The 17,933-nt window shown below is 40.8% G+C and overlaps 1 protein-coding gene across 2 annotated transcripts in view; it reads right to left on the bottom strand.

Moving 5' to 3' along the window:
• The window catches only part of TMEM150C (transmembrane protein 150C), a 370,732-nt gene that overhangs the window by 17,711 nt on the left and 335,088 nt on the right, over window positions 1-17,933 (bottom strand). For both annotated transcript variants that reach the window (XR_014225911.1, XM_082272324.1), the window contains exons 4-7: window positions 14,368-14,449; window positions 2,882-2,932; window positions 402-437; window positions 252-319 (exon numbers count right to left, since the gene is read on the bottom strand). Coding sequence is in view for 1 of the 2 variants with exons in the window: in XM_082272324.1 (XP_082128450.1) it covers window positions 252-319; window positions 402-437; window positions 2,882-2,932; window positions 14,368-14,447 (235 nt within the window). In the remaining variant the exon portion in view is untranslated. The remainder of the gene's footprint in view (window positions 1-251; window positions 320-401; window positions 438-2,881; window positions 2,933-14,367; window positions 14,450-17,933) is intronic.

The raw sequence follows: 17,933 nt of genomic DNA, 5'->3' as shown, positions 1-17,933 counted from the left end.
TTACTAAACTGCTGATCATAAACATGTTTATGCTATTGATCAAATCAATAATTACATTTAAAAAAATGATACAATGTTACAATGATACAAAAATGATAAAATGATACAGGTAATAAAATAACTATCTCTTTTCTTTTGTGTTGGTATTTAATTTGTTTTGGTACTTGTGCCTTGTAAAAAACACATTCACATCTAGTCAAATTTCTTTCAAATGAACCAAAAAAAGGCAACTTTATTTCATGCATGCCTACCTAAAAAAGCGGCCATGTTCATAACTTGACTAAACACGCAGCTTGCAGGAGGTGCATCACCAGCAACACTGGATAAACAAAGAGCTGGTTAGTACATTTCCTTTGCATAGTACATCTCTTCTCACTTGTCTCAAAAGCCTAGATGCTTACCTTATATAGGGAGGTCTTCTGGGTCCATCAGGTCTTCTAAGGAACAGATTAGAAAAGTAATGTAAATCATATCCTTTCATCATGATAACAAATATTTGTGTCACAATCATGTTCTTCATCACTGACTTCCCCCTAAAATTGCTATTTTATTAGCTGGTATGCTGTCTCGCTTGCTTTAAAGCAGAATTGGATGCAAAGGGGTTGATTGATTAGTGGCAAATGAGCTGTTCACTTTGCGAGGACATTTTCTCCTAGCTTAATAAATAAAGTGAGACTCTGCCAACCTCCATTATCCAATCATCTGTAAGCAAAAACTGTTTTTTTTCCCTTGCACTTGATTGGGTATTATTTGCAAAGTGAATTTTCACCACAAATTCTCTTGCAAGTGAAGATTCCCTTGAAAAGTGAACAATGTACCTTTAGTAAATCAACCCCAAATTGTAAAGATTTGCAATGTTATAGTCAAACTGTAGAAGTGTTAAGTGTGCCTAAGCAGTGCTCTGATAAAATGTACATGGTCTGGAGTTCCTCTAGAAAAATAGCAGTGCAATTCCTGGTACATGAATGTGCCTAGGTACTCCTTTGCATAGGTACTCTTGTGCCTACAGCTTTGAATGCTATAAATCTGCAAAGGGGGACTAAGACACTGCTGCCTTTGACTGCTATTTTCAGAGATGGTTCCCCACTGTGGTTTCTCCTGGCGCCCCATACATCATTACAGGATACAATAGGCTTGGTTTTTGAAGTGTCCGTTTTTGAAGAGGCGTCAAGTGGCAATTCCTTTTCATCAAAGTGACATAGACAGTGGGATGGTATTTATCTGCTTCTTCTGCAGTGACATTTTTTTGTTTTGGTTGCTTTAACACTTTCTGAGTCACTGACCTAGTGCAAGCATGCAGATCGGTTAAGTCAGAAAAGTTAGATGTTCTCGATGGAATATTTGTTCTGGGTCAGCGGTTAAAAATATTAAAGCAAGATGGTTAGTGTTACAGGCAAGCAACTAACATTTAATAAAAATGAGAGGTCATTAAGGGCAGCATCCATATTTCTCTCATTGCAGGTAAACTTACATTTAAATGAAGCTGCAAGGGGCAGGAGAGTGGAAAAGAGAATTGGGGTTTAAAGACCAACTCTAGCTTAAGTAATTTCTTCCACTGACCCCCCACCCCCCACCCCCCTTTAGGCATGCAAATATAGGAATGGCAGATTTCGCTGCTCAGCTCATCCCTTTTTTTTGCTATGACATACTACGTCCCTATGTGAATACCAACCACCACTGGGCTTCCAGGTTGAATGACGCCCAGCATTAGCCAAAATCTTCACCTGCATTGGTAGTCATGGCCATTCCTTCTTTAGTCCTCTTGCCTACAGGAGAAGTGTTCAGGCAAAACCTAATGTTAAACCTGCTCTGTGCCACATTCTAAACCTAATCTACCTAATCCTGTAAAGCAAAAATAGCTGCACTTACCTATACTGCAGCCGATCAGGTCCTGTCTCCAGCGGTGGAAGCGTGCAGGAGAGGACTGACAAAGGCTGTGAAATGCCTGGTAAGTGACGTCACCCATAGAGTTACTATGGGACTTCCATTGTCGGCTGCCTCTCCTGCACCCGCCTCCACACTGAAGCCGCTGCTGACAGCTGATGCTGGGACCACACCGGATCAGCTGCAAAATAGGTAAGTATAGCGATTTTTGCTTTACAGGGTTAGATAGATTAGAGTTAGAATGTGGCAGAGGGCAGGTTTAGCTTTAGTTAGGTTTTGCCAGAACTTCTATTCAAGGATTGTATTGGGGGGGGGGGGGTAGTATATTGGCATACACATTACAGCTGTGTGGACTTTATGAGCCCTTCTTCTCTACTAGCAGGATAGAATGGAGCTTGGCAGATATGTGCCTGTGACTTTGGAGATGTTTTACAGGTAAGAAAACAGGGGGGGGGGGGGAATAACAGGAAGAGTTATAGGAAGCAGGGGGGAACCTGGGTATATAGTTTGTTCATGGTATACATGCTTGCTATAGTTTCTTTTACAATCATGCAATAGAGCATAGTGTCTAGGGCCGTGATGGCGAACCTTGGCACCCCAGATGATTTGGAACTATATGCTCATGCACTCTGCAGTGTAGTTGAACATCATGGGAAATGTAGTTCCAAAGCATCTGGGGTGCCAAGGTTCACCATCACTGGTCTAGGGGTTTCCCTGTTAGATTCCTGACAAGAACCTGATCCCCCCCTAACATTTCAATTAAGTTCTAGAAACCTATGCTAATTTTATGTACCAAGAAGAGTGTTACTTTCTATGTATTCGATATGTATGTTGATTATCGCTGTATTGTTGTTCATTTAATTTGAATAAAATAAAACTTTTATTGGGAAAAAAAAAACATTTTTTAAATCTCAGATCTGACGTTTCTTTAAAATTTCTTTTTATATAAAAAGCCATCACCATTTTTGTAGAAGAAATAGAGAAAGAGGCAACTTACTTGTCGAAAGTTAGAGAAAATATTTTGTTATCTTCTATGGCAATGAAGTACCTATGTAAAGAAGAAAATGAACAAAATGTAAAAAATACCTCAATCAATCATGTAAACCAAACATGCATTGACTTATCTGGGGTTGCCTTTGATGCACTATGAAATGAAGCAGATGCACAAAGTTTAACAGTTGTCCAAGTAGCTCATTGGAATGTTTCTGTGAATTCCAGGCAACAGTAAAGAAATTTCAATCACTCATATCTTCTAACCATATATCAATGCGCTCCGTAATCATCTAAATATTTTCATTTAATGATTATGCAATATAGTAGTTGTATTTAGAATCAGATCACTGAGATTTTTTTATACGTTTTTTTTTTTTAGCGACTTTTTTTACCTCCTGATATCTTTTATCAAAGTGTACATTTCAGAAGCAAAGGGTAAGGCTTCTATTGTTTTCCATGACATTTTTTTTTTTATCAGAGTGGGAGAGATTAGAACTACTGTCAGTTTTTTTGCTGTCTGTGCCCCCGTTAACCTCCCTGGCGGTATGATTATGTCAGGAATTCTGTACAAAAGCGGTACAATTTTTTTCATGGAAATTTGGCGCTATGAATTATAGGCCTACAATTCTTAGTAATTACTGACTTAAACCTGACCAAAACAAGAGTCTAGTAGACATCCCAGATGTGATAAATTTGAAACACAAAGGCATGAATTATAATCGAATCAATAATATAATTTTATTATATAATATATAATATATATATATATATTTTATAAAATTATATTATTGATTAGATTATAATTCATGCGTTATATATTATATAGATATATATATATATATATATATGTATATATATATATATATATATATATATATATATATATATGTATGTATATATATATATATGTGTATATATATATATATATATATATATATATATATATATATATATATATGTATGTATATATATATATATATATATATATATGTGTGTATATATATATATATATATATATACATATACAGATATATATATATAATATAAATGTTATGTGTTTGTGTTTTGTGCAACATTTGAATTTCCCTCCCCAGTTCCGCTCCCATGCAGCATTGCTGCTGCAGGGAACGGAACCAGGAAGTCATCAGACCGACAGACGAGCGGTGGGGATCTCGGCTGGCAATCACAGCAATGGGAGATCATCGCTGGATTGCCAGGAGAAGGTAAGGAACCCCGCTGCAGGCTCTGCACATCTACCCCGAGCGTGACTCGAGGATACCGATCCTAGCATAAAAAATCCACCCCGAGTCACGCTCTGGGATACCGCTAAGGGGGTTAAGGTTAAGGAGATTCACCCTCTCTATTTGTCCTGTTTTCCATTATCACCAAGAATAAAGGGGAAAAAATCCTAAATTTTAGACATCAGAACAGGAATAGCGTTGAAATCTTCCAATGAGGACACTAGTTCTGGTGACAACCTGAAATTCTCTCACTTTGGGGGGATTTCCACATACTGATGTGGACATGAGACAGGAAGTGAAGGGAAATCTCCTTAAATGGCTAAAAAGCCTGACAGTGTTAAAACTCTACCTTACGCTATCCAAAATGAAAAAAAAAAAGTTTTGCCTTTAGTTCTACTTTTTTGTTATATTTTAACTGTGTTACCCTTTTATTGCTCATGAATCGTTTATACCTTTTAAACTTGTGTTTTATATCAATGCATCAAGTAACTTTATTTGTGCTCTCCTAGACACTTTATAGAACCTCACCTTTATCACCAGTTAGATGTGTGTGATACTTTTTTTGAGGATTCCTTTCAGACCAGCTGCCTAAAGCCCAGTACACACTACTAATTTTTTTTTTTTTTTTTTTAGTTTAACCCAGCAGGGCTGAATGAAAAAAACCTGACAGCTCAGGAGGAGCCACTGTACTAACAATCTGACATTAGTACAGTGATCTCCCATGCTGTCCTATTGTGTTCTGAAGGGGACACCCTCCCCTTAAAACTGGCCCTGTAGGGGTCATGCTTTGGCCGGCTTCTGTCGGACTGACTCTAGGACACTTTTGATTCTGCTGATACCGCCGGACATTCGGTCCCTGCGTACTAGGCCTAACTTGTTTTTGTTGTCCCAGCTTTATGGTTTAAATTGAATAAATGGGTCCAAACATATGCCTAAAATTAATTCTTCTACTTTTTACTTACTATGTTCCACCACATTTTGTATTTTCAGTGAGAGGTTTAAAGGGTTTACAATAATTTTAAGTGGACTTGGAGTAAGACATGCTTTTTTTGCATGCCAAGTTTTTTTTTTTTTTTTGCATGACAAATAATGTGTAATACTTACAAGTTTTTATTGCCTATTAAACAGATAATTGCATATCCCCTGACAGTATTTACTTCTTGTCCAAAGGCCAACACTATCCCTGTTCTGGCATCATCCAAGGAAAGTATATACTTCCTGAAATTAGATGTTGGCTCAGAGGTGTGTTGACCAGTGATTTTAGTTCTTCACCAGCCAACTTAAATCCAGTTTGAGACATCAGGGAATTTTAAAGCAGTTTTACTTACCTAAATCTGATGGCAAGTGCTTCACTGCTGCACCTCCTACAGGATTGGAGACCAGAGATTCATCACTGCTGTCTGTGCCCATTGTTGATCAATCTTCTCATAATGATTGCATCATACCACTGCAGTTATCTGGAACTTCAGAGGCCCCAGCCACTAGACAGCCAATAGGAAGTGTCCACCCAGACAGAAAAATGGGCACCTGATGAAGGACTCTACCACTTTGCAGTCTTGAAGAAAGAATACTTGGGACCCAACACACTGGACAGCCAATAGGAAATGCCCACATCACCCAGGTAGCAACATGGGAAGCTGATGAAGGACCCTCCCACTCTGTAGTCTTTAAGATAGGAAACTCGGGACCCAACATGTCACCTGACCATGAGGGATTAAATGCGGCTTTTAAGGCAGGGGGATCTCTTGCTAGAGCTTAACTTTTAGAAGAATATGTTCACGATAGAGAGGGTTTTAGGACTATCAGACAAACAAGATGTAGTGCTCTATACTTCTCAATTAGCTAGACAGCTCATTCTACATGACTGACAGTTTCCAGCCCTGTAACTCCCGAGCCACTAGGTGACCTTTTTTTCTTGACTGGCAGTTCTCCATGGATAAACGGAGATGTCACTCAGACAGAGTGGGGGTGGACACAGGGCAGATATGTATTAGGGAAGTATTCCTGTTCATTTTCTGACTGCCAATGTCCATGTCTGCACACAGATAAATTAAACCTTTATCATATTCACCTCTATAGCTGTGCTAAATCAAAAGGCGTACAGTACCAAACAACAGCATATATTGCATAACTAAATCTACCATACTGGGTTTATGAGAAAATCAGTGAAGTCAGTGGTCTCACTAAGGTTTCCTGTGATTCTAGAATGGTCTCTTGGTGGCATTAGAGGACAATCATTTCCAATTAAGTTCTGAGACGAAGTTCAATTCATTAAGCCATCAGCACGTCAGCAAAGAGAGACAATTTTGTTGGCAATAACAATTGTTACTGAAAAATAACACTTTCCAGGTTTGTGAAATAAGTCTATGTATTGGCTGACAGATCATTCTGTAATGGATTTTCTTAAGATGGCACAATCCCCCTCTACCCCTGCTCAGACATTGCCAAAACACATGATTTTGTCTCAAACCCAAAAAAACTAAACCAACTCTGTTGTTGCACTTGTTTTTGTAATTTCAAAAAGTTTAAAAACTTTAATTATTTTTAAATATACTCCATACTTTCAGGTAAGGTATAGAAGGAAGAAGTACGCATGGACAACTCTGTTCCAAGGGTGACAACGATTCAGCTGCAGAATGGACAATTTTGATTTTCTAGTAGCATCACATTTTGGACAAGGTAGGAACAACAAGATAAAAATGGATAATTATTTTATATTTTATTTTAAAAGGTGCAGCATCACCACTGCACAGCAATATCAGAATCTTGGACTGGACAGGCAGACTAATGATTTTGGGAAAATAGTATCTCAGAAACAAGTGAGAAAACATAAATATGTGAGTCTGTGTAAAGAATCAGATACAGTTTAGGGTTAGAACTTTTGTTAGGTTGTTAATTTCATCTGTTCCCAAATACACATTTTTAGTAAGGCCGGTATTCTATCAGATTTCCCTACCCCATCAGATTTCCCTACCTACGTCATTTCTGGTTAAGATCAGCTGTGGATTCGTCATGTACCAGCTGTAGCCGCGTCACACGTCCTACTGCGCATGCGCAGAATAGGTAGGGAATTTTGATAACATCGTAAGAGGTGAGGCACAAGTCCTACTGCGCATGAGCATGCGCACCAACGGAAATGACGTAGGTAGGGAAATCTGATGGGGTAGGGTTTTCTGAGAGAACACCAGCCATAGACGGTTCGAACCGCATGAGATTCAAACCATTAATGGGCAGGCTGAATGTAGTTGATCGATCAACTTGGGTACAACCAGATAACAAAGAAGTCTAATCAGCACTAAAGCAAGGAACAATAACAACATTAACATGTATATAAAGTGCTTGAATACATAAAGATTCAATCAATGATAATGTGCAAAACATGCTAAGATAAGAAAATATCCACACAGAGGTAGTAAAGGAAAATAGGAATAAATGTGTGAAAAAAAAGTCCTTAAAATTCATGTGACCAATATAGTGAAAATATAGTGACCTGCCAATATTGTGGAAGAATCTTCATTATGAGAGTGCCTTTGTGAATGCGTGTATATAACATCCTTATTGAGGTGAGGGGCCATTGCACTCACTGGTTGGATTAGTGTTGGTTCACATTTGGATTTTTTTGCACAGAAGTCACTATTACTGAAATTTTGTCACTTTTAATTCATGGAATTGATGTATTTTTACTTTATTGGTTGCATGAAGTTTTTGAGACTTTGCACAGAAGTCACCATTTATCATCGTGATTTTGTCACTTTATATTTATGGATTTGTAATATATTTTTCACTATATTGATCACATGATCAATGCCACACATCTTTGCGCATGCGCCCTCTGCCCGAGAATGGCCAAGTGCATACGGGTTTTCCCGAGCGGCGGTGACGCATGCGCAGTGTACATGTCGGGCGGGCCGCTGCTGACGTTCGGTCAGCCCCAGGGAGAACAGGTAAGTGACTCGAGTATAAGCCGAGGGGGGCTTTTTCAGCATAAAAAATGTGCTGAAAAATTTGGCTTATACTCGAGTATATACGGTAACTATGTAATTATCTGCATTTGTTTTTTTCTTATTTTTATTTAACACATACACAGAATAATGGGAGATCTTCTTAGCACTCCCTATGCTTTCCTGGACAGTCTGCTGTGTGGGTTGCCAGCCATAGACTCTATGCAGTTGTCCTGAATTTTGTCTCTATTTAGGCTTCTAGCTGTTACTGTAAGGTGTAATTGTTATTATTGATAACTGTGTAGCACCCTCCTAGACAGGTGCTAGGTAAAAGCATTTTTTTTTTGCTCCTGCTGCTTATCAGGGGAGCTTGATTTGTTAGTTTTGCCTGTTACATGTTTACAGTTGTGATTTACTGGGTCTAAGGGAGTGTCCCCACTAGTATCCAATAAGGGAGATTGTTGGACAGAGGAGGAAACCTAGCCAGTAGCACACCAGGGTTTATGGCTGTCTCAGTGGGTGGGAATTGCTGCAATGTATCCTGGGATTGGCAATAAATCCGGAGGGGGCATGTGACAGGGCATCTTTGGCGGGAAGCAGAGTCCCAGGAGGAGGCAGATGGCTGGTCTCTCCTCCTGCAGGTGTGAGGAAGGTGGTCTTAGGCTGTCGGCCTAGTGAACCAAGTGTGTGGAGCTGAGCTGCAGAGGATCCAGAGCGCTGACAAGTGGAGCTGCTGACAGAGACTGTTGGGAAAAACAGTATCGTGAGTACCAGGAGTTCTGCCTAAGGGTCTGCCTAAGAGAGGGGACCACTCCAGGGAAGTCAGGGGATCAAGGAGCTAGCTCACACGGGAAGTTTATTAGAAAAGGGGGTGCCGTGTAGTTGACCCTGAAGACTGAGAACAAAGAGGGTCCCAGGAAGGGCCCTGAAGTTGTTCAGTAATACAGTACAGATTACCTCAGGAAGTTTACTCGATACTACATCACTGCTTGTGACAAAGTGAAGCGGCGGACTAGCCGTGACTACCATTACTGAGCGTTACTCAGCATTTTCAAGTCGTCCCAGCAAATTGTGCATAGTTGTATAAAGCTGGAGTATCCCACTCATTCCCTTCTCCTATCCAAGTTCTAAATAAAAACACAAAAACCAAAGATACTGGACTGTTTCCTGACTGAGCTAAAACACTTGGGAAAATGTCAATCTGTCATGTTGTTGCTAATGGTAACCCAAGGGAACCCGTAATCAGCAGCTCCCAAGGGAGTAGTGCTACACTGGTTATCATGCTGTATCTTTATGAAGAGTCTGTAGAAATTGAAAGTGTTGGACCCACCTGTAACAATCTGCCAAAATCTGATTGTTTGAACACAATGGAGTTGACTTACTAAACCTTGAGAATGCAAAATCTGGTGCTGCTGTGCATGGTAGCCAATCAGCTTCTAACTTCAGCTTGGTCAATTAACCACTTGCCGACCATCGCAAGTACATATACTGCGGCCGTCAGCCCAGTGCAGGCAAAGTGACTTACCGGTACGTCACTAGCCTGTGAGCCAATAGGGGGTGAGTGCGCGCCGCCGGAGGCGCGCTCCCGCCCCCGCTCGTTCACGGACACCTCCGCGCGAGTGACCGGTGGACCCGATGTCCGCCGGTCACTAGCGATCGTCAGTTACAGAGGGAGAAAGGCAGGCGGCTAATGTAAACACAGCCGTCTGTCATTCTCCCCTGTGTAACAGCAGAGATCAAACGGTCCTGCTATGTAGGACCGTTGATCTCTGCTGTTACACACACAGCCACATCCCTGCACAATTAGAAACACGCCCCTAGGGACACACTTAACCCCTCCCTCTCCAATAAAGTTAATCCCTTCCCTGCCAGTGTCATTTTTACAGTAACAGTGCATATATATAGCACTGATTACTGTAGTAATGTCACTGGTACCCCCAAAAGTGTCAAAAATGTCAGTCAAGGGTCCGATCTGTCCGCCGCAGTGTCGCAGTCCCACAAAGAAAATTGCAGATCGCCGCCATTACTCGTTAAAAAAAGAAACAACAAAAATGACAAAAATCTTTCCCATAGTTAGTAAACGCAATAACTTTTGCGCAAACCAATCAAAATACACTTATTGCGATTTTTTTTACCAAACATATGTAGCAGAAAACAAATTGGCCAAAAATGTTAAAACATTTTGATTTTTACATTTTTTTGGGGGAATTTCATATAAAAAAAATACGAAAAATATTGTTATTTTTTCAAAATGTACGCTCTTTTTTTGTTTATAGCGCATGATCAAAAAATCGCACAGGTGATCAAATACCACCAAAAGAAAGCTCTGTTTGTGGGAAAAAAAGGACGTCAAATTCGTTTAGGTACAGCGCCGCACAAACACGCAATTGTCCGTTAAATTCACGCAGTGCCGAATCGCAAAATAGGCCCTGGTCAGGAAGGGGGTAAAATCTTTCAGGGCTTAAGTGGTTAAGCTTTGACAAGAAAAACATTTAAGCTGATTGGTTTATATGCAGAGCTGCACCAAATTTTGCACTCTCTAGTTTTATTAAATCAACCCCTCTATGATGTGTGCACTGATTGGTGCTTGCTTTCAATGTAGTAAATTAATATAATTGTTTGATATGATTAATTATTTTGATGATGCCTTAAAAATCTCAGTTCTTTTCTTTTTGTAAATTGTATATTTAAAGAATGTGACATCTTGGCCTACCTTAGACTCTGTTCTGCAACTAGTTGCATTTATTTATTTTCACTGGTGTTCTTGTCCTTACAAGTTGTGTTAGGAACAATGAACGATGTGTTGGGACCAATTAACACCAGAACATTGTGTAGTGCAGTGCACGTGTTGTTGTGCATTAATGGGCTCTGCGTTAAACAAGCTACGGTATTAAAAAAAAAAAGAATGGGCTTAAATATACCTTCATTATAGTCTGAGGAAGGTTACATTTGTTCACAAAAACAAAACAATGGTCAGGACACTGGGGAAAATGTATCAAAACTAGAGCAGACAGAATCTAGAGCAGCATTAACGTTTTGGTAATATGTGGTTTATTGTGAATTGGACTTTAGGTAATTTTTTTCAATACACTCATTACTATTTTTATTATTTTTTTTATAATAAAAAATATATTTATATATTTACTGTGCGTTAAAGTACCCTTTCTGACAACCCAATGTCTAATCTTAGCTGAAGAGGGTGCAGACAAAAAGATACTTTCTTACACTTGTGGTAGGAATGCCCTGTCATCCAGCCTTTTTGGATCGAAATCTGTAACCTAATTATCAAGGTGACAAGCCGTCAGATTGCTGACGACCCTTTACCCATGTTATTCCATGATACTTTGAAGTTAGTGGGGTCTTATAAACACTCGCTGATGCCTCACCTCCTCAATGCTGGTAAATGCCTTATCCCAATCCACTGGGAATCCCAATTGGCCCCCACAGTCAAAGACTGGCTACTGAGGGTGCAAGACATTATGGAGGCGGAGGTATCGGCGCACCAACACCTACTCAAAATTCTATAAATGCTGGGCCTTATGGATAGACTTTCAGTCCTCTGACTTGTATAAACAAATATTGCTGTAATTGTGATAATACCTAGTTATGTTGGAATATGTATGCTTTATACTGAGGTCAATATACTGTTCTTTTTACAGCCCCCCCCCCCTTTTTTTCCTCTCTTCCCCTGGAGATAGGTTGACTTGTTGCCTCCAACTATTAACCTTATGACCAGCCTTATGGTGACTCTTTTTGTCTTCTCCTCTTTCGCCTTCCCTTACCCACCCCCTATCACATTTCCCCTGGTATTTACACAGATTCGTTATGGGGTCCCAACATTAGCCTAAGCTGTTCGCCTATTGGTGTTATTTATACATTTTAAGTTATGTGTAGAACCAGGGCTAAAACTTGGGGGGGGGGGCATTGAGGGGAGCAACACAGCTGGTACCAATCCTCCTGCAGCAGCCATAAGGCTGCTTCTTCTCCTCTGCTTCCCGCTAGCATTCAGCTGCTGCAAGAGGAAACTACAGGGATCAGTACCTGTAAATGCCGACCCTGGCTAGCTGGGCAGTATGTGGAAGGGCTGAATAAAGGCATGATCCTCAGCAGTGAGAAGCTCATCGTACGTTCGAAAAGACAGGCAGCCACACACAGTTGTAACATAACCTTCCTCTGCACTCATTCTCCTGGTATTTTCTTCCCTCACTCTCCATCTAGATTCCCCTGTGGCATCAGACAGGACACAGTCCACTTTCCTCTATGGGTAGTCGCATGCAAACGGACCGCATGTCTGTTTACATCCAACTGTCCTCCGATCCTCCAGACGAATGGGGAATGGATCCTCATCTGTCTATTTTTAGCAGATAGAATCGGCTTGGATGTCGGCGGGAGTCAACGGACACATATCCATTTACATCTGCCAATCCATAGAAAGCAGTGGAGGGTTAGCCTAAAAAACTGACAGGCTGACCCGATCAGTCTGCCCATGTGAAAGGCCCTTACACTGCCAAGTTTTGGAATACTGGAGAAGCCACTATCCATGGGCGTAGCATCAGAGGTTCAATGGCAACCCCGGCCATGCCCCCGTGGTGCCTGCTTGCAACACTGGACAGGAGGGGTGGTATTTACTAGAACCGATTACTTATATTTTCCTCCTGCAGCAGCTGAATGCTGGATTCTCCTCCTCTACCACTGGCACTCGGCTTCTGCAGAGGGAAAATACAGCTGATCCACACCTCCTGGAGCTAGAGTGCCAGAACAAGTTCCAGCACTTGGCCCCACTAACTGCCTGACATGGGTGCGCCAGCACGTGCACCAATCACACCTGCCCTGCATCTTTTTTGGGGTCCAAAATGCTGCAATTCCATCTTTCTATGACAGCTGGCATTTCTCTCCCCGGCCGCTGCCTGTATAATCACTGCAGAGCAGACTGAAGCCACCTCCTCCTCGGCTCTGACATTTCATGTACACAGGAGAAGGAGTCGGGGAGAAGAGACAGTGCTCTGCATCTGCACTGATCTGCGGTCTGACTGTAAGAGCTTTAATGGAGCCTTGCAGAGGAGGGGGACATAGTGACCAAGAAGGTAGGGGACGCATAGGCAGGTAAGACAGTTTTATGCTACCAGGAGTGATTTTAGGGAGGGAGGTAGAAGGACATGTGCTAAGAGGTGATTTAGAAGGGGAGGAGACTTGCGCTAGAAGGGGAGTCAGATTTGAAGTCTGATCCCCCCTCCTAACACAACTCCTCTGCCCTTCCAAATCACCCACTAGCACATGTCCTTTTACCCCCTCTCCCCAAAATCAAAGAGATGCCATAGAGGGGGCCATTGTGGCAACTGAGACCCTGGGCACTGACACCGTCCACTGCTCTACTGACACCAACCTCTGCCCTATTGACACTGTCCACTGCCCTATTAACACCAACCTCTGCCCTAGACCATGCACACATTTTGCAAGTTGTCATACAGTGTGGTAATTGTCTCCCTGTAGTAATTTAATTTTTCTCTTGTGAGTGGGTAAAGAAGCCTGTAAATATATAATTTCCTTTTCCTCCAGGTAAAAATATGGAATTGATCATTGGTAAGCAGAATTAGTAAGCTGCAATATAATTATGATTATACAGGATTTATATAGCGCCAACACTTTGTGGAGCGCTTTACAAAAATGAAGGCAGACAGTACAGTTACAATACAATTTGGAACAAGAGAAATCGGAGGGCCCTGCTCGTTAGATAAACATTTGCTTTTGGGTTTGAAACCACATTAATCACGTTGTTAGGTAAACTTGGTATATTTGTTTGTATCGACAATAATACTTTATTAGACTTGGTCTAGGCATCAGTGAGATTGTTTGTGGATGCCATTATGTCTCCATCTATTACATTTGGTGCCGGCTTAATTCGTAAAGGAGTTTGAATAATATGTTTTGTATTTGGTTTGTGCTTTCATGGTTTTTAAGTTTTATTTTTAGCATAGCGAAGGCTATATTTGTATTTGTTCATTCTTTTAGTTAATATAAATGAGGTTACTATTCTGAACGGTCTGTGGTGTGCAGCCTAATTTATGTTGTCTTTGGTTCTTTGCTCTAATGAATTACGTGACAGCTCAGCTGTCACCCCTGCAGCTGCAAAGAACCTATTTTTTTGTTCCCATTTTATGGGGGGAGTCAGTAGATGTGATGGGATTCCGAATCTTTCAGAGCAACCCCTTTAATTGTATTCAGAATAAATTGATCACAGTACATTGTGGTAAATGTCAGCACTATATGAATAACGATAACGAAGGGCAACAGAAATATGTCATACTTACACTATCCATAAGCCGACTGTAGTGAATAGAGACATTACAAGAGGTAGAAACATCCAAAGACTACATTGTTTGGTATCCATATCTAGGGAGTAAAAAAAAAAAAATTATGTTACTGCAATTTTAATGGAATAGCATGTAGTGTTTGTTTTAAAGATGGCTGCAGACAAGATATAAAAAAATACATTTATGTATTTCTAAATAAGTAATTAAAAAGGTTTTTATATATAATCGGTATAAGTGCCTGAATCTGTGCTCACACTGGTCTTCTGTAATCCCCTGCACAGCAGTCCAATGACCATGAAAGGGAAAGGAAGCATTCTTAGCCCAGGGGTAGGCTCATCAATTTGCTGCTGTACCTTCTTTTCTTCAACACACACAGACTGGGACAAGTTTTGGACCAGGCTGTATTTCTTACAGTAAATGCTATGAAGTTTAGAGAGGTTGCAGGACCTGGCTGTGCTGTCTGGAAAGAGAGTCTTGATCATAGAACGGCCTCAATGTAATTATAAATTCTATTCCACAGTACTCAACTAGGCTTTTAGCAACTTTTTTCTGGAGTTCAGTTTTAATAATTTAATAACAGTTTCAGCTTTTATCGCTGGTGCAGGTGCTGTCAGTTGGATGACAAGGGGTCCTCAGCCCACTGTAAGCTCCAACCAGACTGACTTTTCTTAGGCTCCATCCACACTGGGCTTAAAAAAAACATCTGTTCCCTTGGCAGAAAATAAAACGCTCATATAGAGCATTTTTTGTACATAGTCTAGATTCGTTTAGGAGAATGTTCCTTTTTTTCTGCCCGAAAACTCCAATCAGAAATGCAAACCAGAAGGATTTTTTTTTTTTCCTGCCTCTAAACGTTAATCTTAAAATATGCCTTTAATTGTCCTAATGTGCATGAACACATAGGATAACATTGACCTGCTTCTACAGGCAAAACACAAAACTCCTATAGAAGGTGGTACTGTAGATGGATTTGATTTTCCAATTAGTTTGGGGACTCATATAACAAAACACAACTGTATAGAAAACTGTGTCCTCAATATGTCATGGCGCAACAGTGTGGTAAACACCATTACTAATAGAAAATGGAAGCATTTTTTGTGTATCATGCTCTATTAACCACAAGAAGAACAGAAGTGTGCCACAAAAGCAATTAAAGCATCCCTCTTTCTTGCCAATATTTACATAAACAGGTGCCAAATATGAACTGTTCAGCTCATAAACAGCTCGACGTTGCAAATTCAGTTAACATAAATCTGTGTCTGGCTTCCCAGACCAAGTCCATACACACACACACACTGGTATGAGAAGGTATAGCCAGGCTATCGATCACAGCAAATATGTCAAAAAGCTACTCGGCCTATCTGAAACTGTTAACTTTTAACAAACAGCCACATTTTAGATATCAGTACCAGTCCTGTTTAGTATGCTAAGATTGTACCTTTTGCAAAACAGTTTTAAAAGAATGTGAGTACTTTATGATGGCAACACTGGTTTTTGAAACTCATTCTGATGGTACTAGTTCCATGTGTACCTTTGTGGTGCCTATTTTCTTTTTTAAAGGTGTAGTCAGGGGTTACACCATGTGACAAGTTTGCTTGAAGAATTACATAAAGGGCCAGAAAAATGGGGAGAAAGTGAACCTATACCCGAAGTACAGTCCAAGGTTCTTCATAAGCCACACATATGCTACACATGCTATAATTTGACTGCACAACTTTCTTTACAGCTTCTTATAAATTGACTTAGCCTACATATATTATGAGGATCTGGTTAAATGTTCCTTCTGACTTGTATTCAGTCAGGTGAGCCACTGCACTACATATACTGAACAAAATTATAAATGCAACATTTGTTTTTGTCCTCATTTTTCATGAGCTGAGCATTTTTCAAAGATCTAAGAAAACCGGGATTCATCCGTGAAGAGAACACCTCTCCAAAGTACCAAGTACCAGACGCCATCGAATGTGAGCATTTGCCCACTCAAGTCGGTTACGACGACAAACTGCAGTCAGGTTGAGACCCCGATGAGGATGGCGAGCATGTAGGTGAGCTTCCCTGAGACGGTCTCTGACAGTTTGTGCAGAAATTCTTTGGTTATGCAAACCGATTGTTGCAGCAGCTGTCCGGGTGTCTGGTCTCAGATGATCTTGGAGGTGAAGATGCTGGATGTGGAGGTCCTGGGCTGGTGTGATTACACGTGTTCTACGGTTGAGAGGCCGGTTGGACGTACTGCCAAATTCTCTGAAACGCCTTTGGAGACGGCTTATGGTAGAGAAATGAACATTCAATTCACAGGCAACAGCTCTGGTGAACATTCCTGCAGTCAGCATGCAAATTGCACGCTCCTTCAAAACTTGCTACATCTGTGACATTGTGCTGTGTGATAAAACTGCACATTTTAGAGTGGCCTTTTATTGTGGCCAGCCTAAGGCACACCTGTGCAATAATCATGCTGTCTAATCAGCATCTTGATATGCCACACCTGTGAGGTGGATGGATTATCTCGGCAAAGGAGTAGTGCTCACTAACACAGATTTAGACAGATTTGTGAACAGTATTGGAGAGAATAGGCCTTTTGTGTACATAGAAAAGTCTTAGATCTTTGAGTTCAGCTCATGAAAAATGGGGGCAAAAACAAAAGTGTTGCATTTATAGTTTTGTTCAGTGTAGTTGTTGGTAGCGCTATAGGAGATTGCAGTCGGATTGTAATATGCATGGTGAGCTAAAGTTTTCAATACACTGCTGTCAAAGCCTTCACTAGCTGCAATTTATTCCTCATGGCTAAACATTATTGTTTTTCATTTTACAGTTCAAAACGATCTGCTTTTTGTTGAGGCAAGGGCGTGAGAGAGGAGGTAAAAATAGGAAATTCAGTTGTTGTTTTATCGTCCCCCAAATGTAAGTTAATCTCTTGCTGAACACAGAACACATATATGTGGTGGCAAGAGAAATGGGCTATAATGCCCAGCCACTGCACATATGCTTCCACAATTCCAGCACACTGACCAAGCTGTCACGACAGCAGTTAGTAACGGCATTTGATCAGGAGCCTGAGGGATGGACTCCTTATCCTGTGGCCGGAAGTGAGAGTCATTCGAAGCTGTCACATGATACAGAATCCACACAGCCTTCTAGCCATTAAAGCCTACTTAAAGGGCTGCCGAGAGGCTGTGGTAATAAAACACTGCTGCAGTTGTGTGGCAACAAAGAGAAAAATCTACCACTTGTTGTACTTGGCAAGGTAGATTGCCACCGAATGCCACATGGGGCCGCTGCAACCATGAGCCAAACACTGGGGTTGCAGCGTGGTATTCCTTTTTCAAAATCCCTTTCAGAAGAAAAAAAAAAGATATTCAGAAGACAACATTATAGCTTCCTGAATGCCTGCCAGCTGCTGCCCTCTGAAAGGTGAATTCTTTGTCAACTGCTTTTCAGAGGGGTGGTAGAAACTGCCAAGACTGCCATCCATCTAAATGAGCCCTAAAAACCCTCAGTTGGCATGCCAACAATTTCCAGCCTGTTGGATTTCATCAGACAAAACTACATATTCCCTTTTCTATATA

This window comes from Pelophylax lessonae (genome assembly GCF_965119305.1).
Source record: "Pelophylax lessonae genome assembly, chromosome: 1".
NCBI classification, from domain to species: domain Eukaryota; kingdom Metazoa; phylum Chordata; class Amphibia; order Anura; family Ranidae; genus Pelophylax; species Pelophylax lessonae.
The sequence above is the reverse complement of the archived record's forward strand: the minus strand, read 5'-3'. Positions and strand labels throughout refer to the sequence as shown.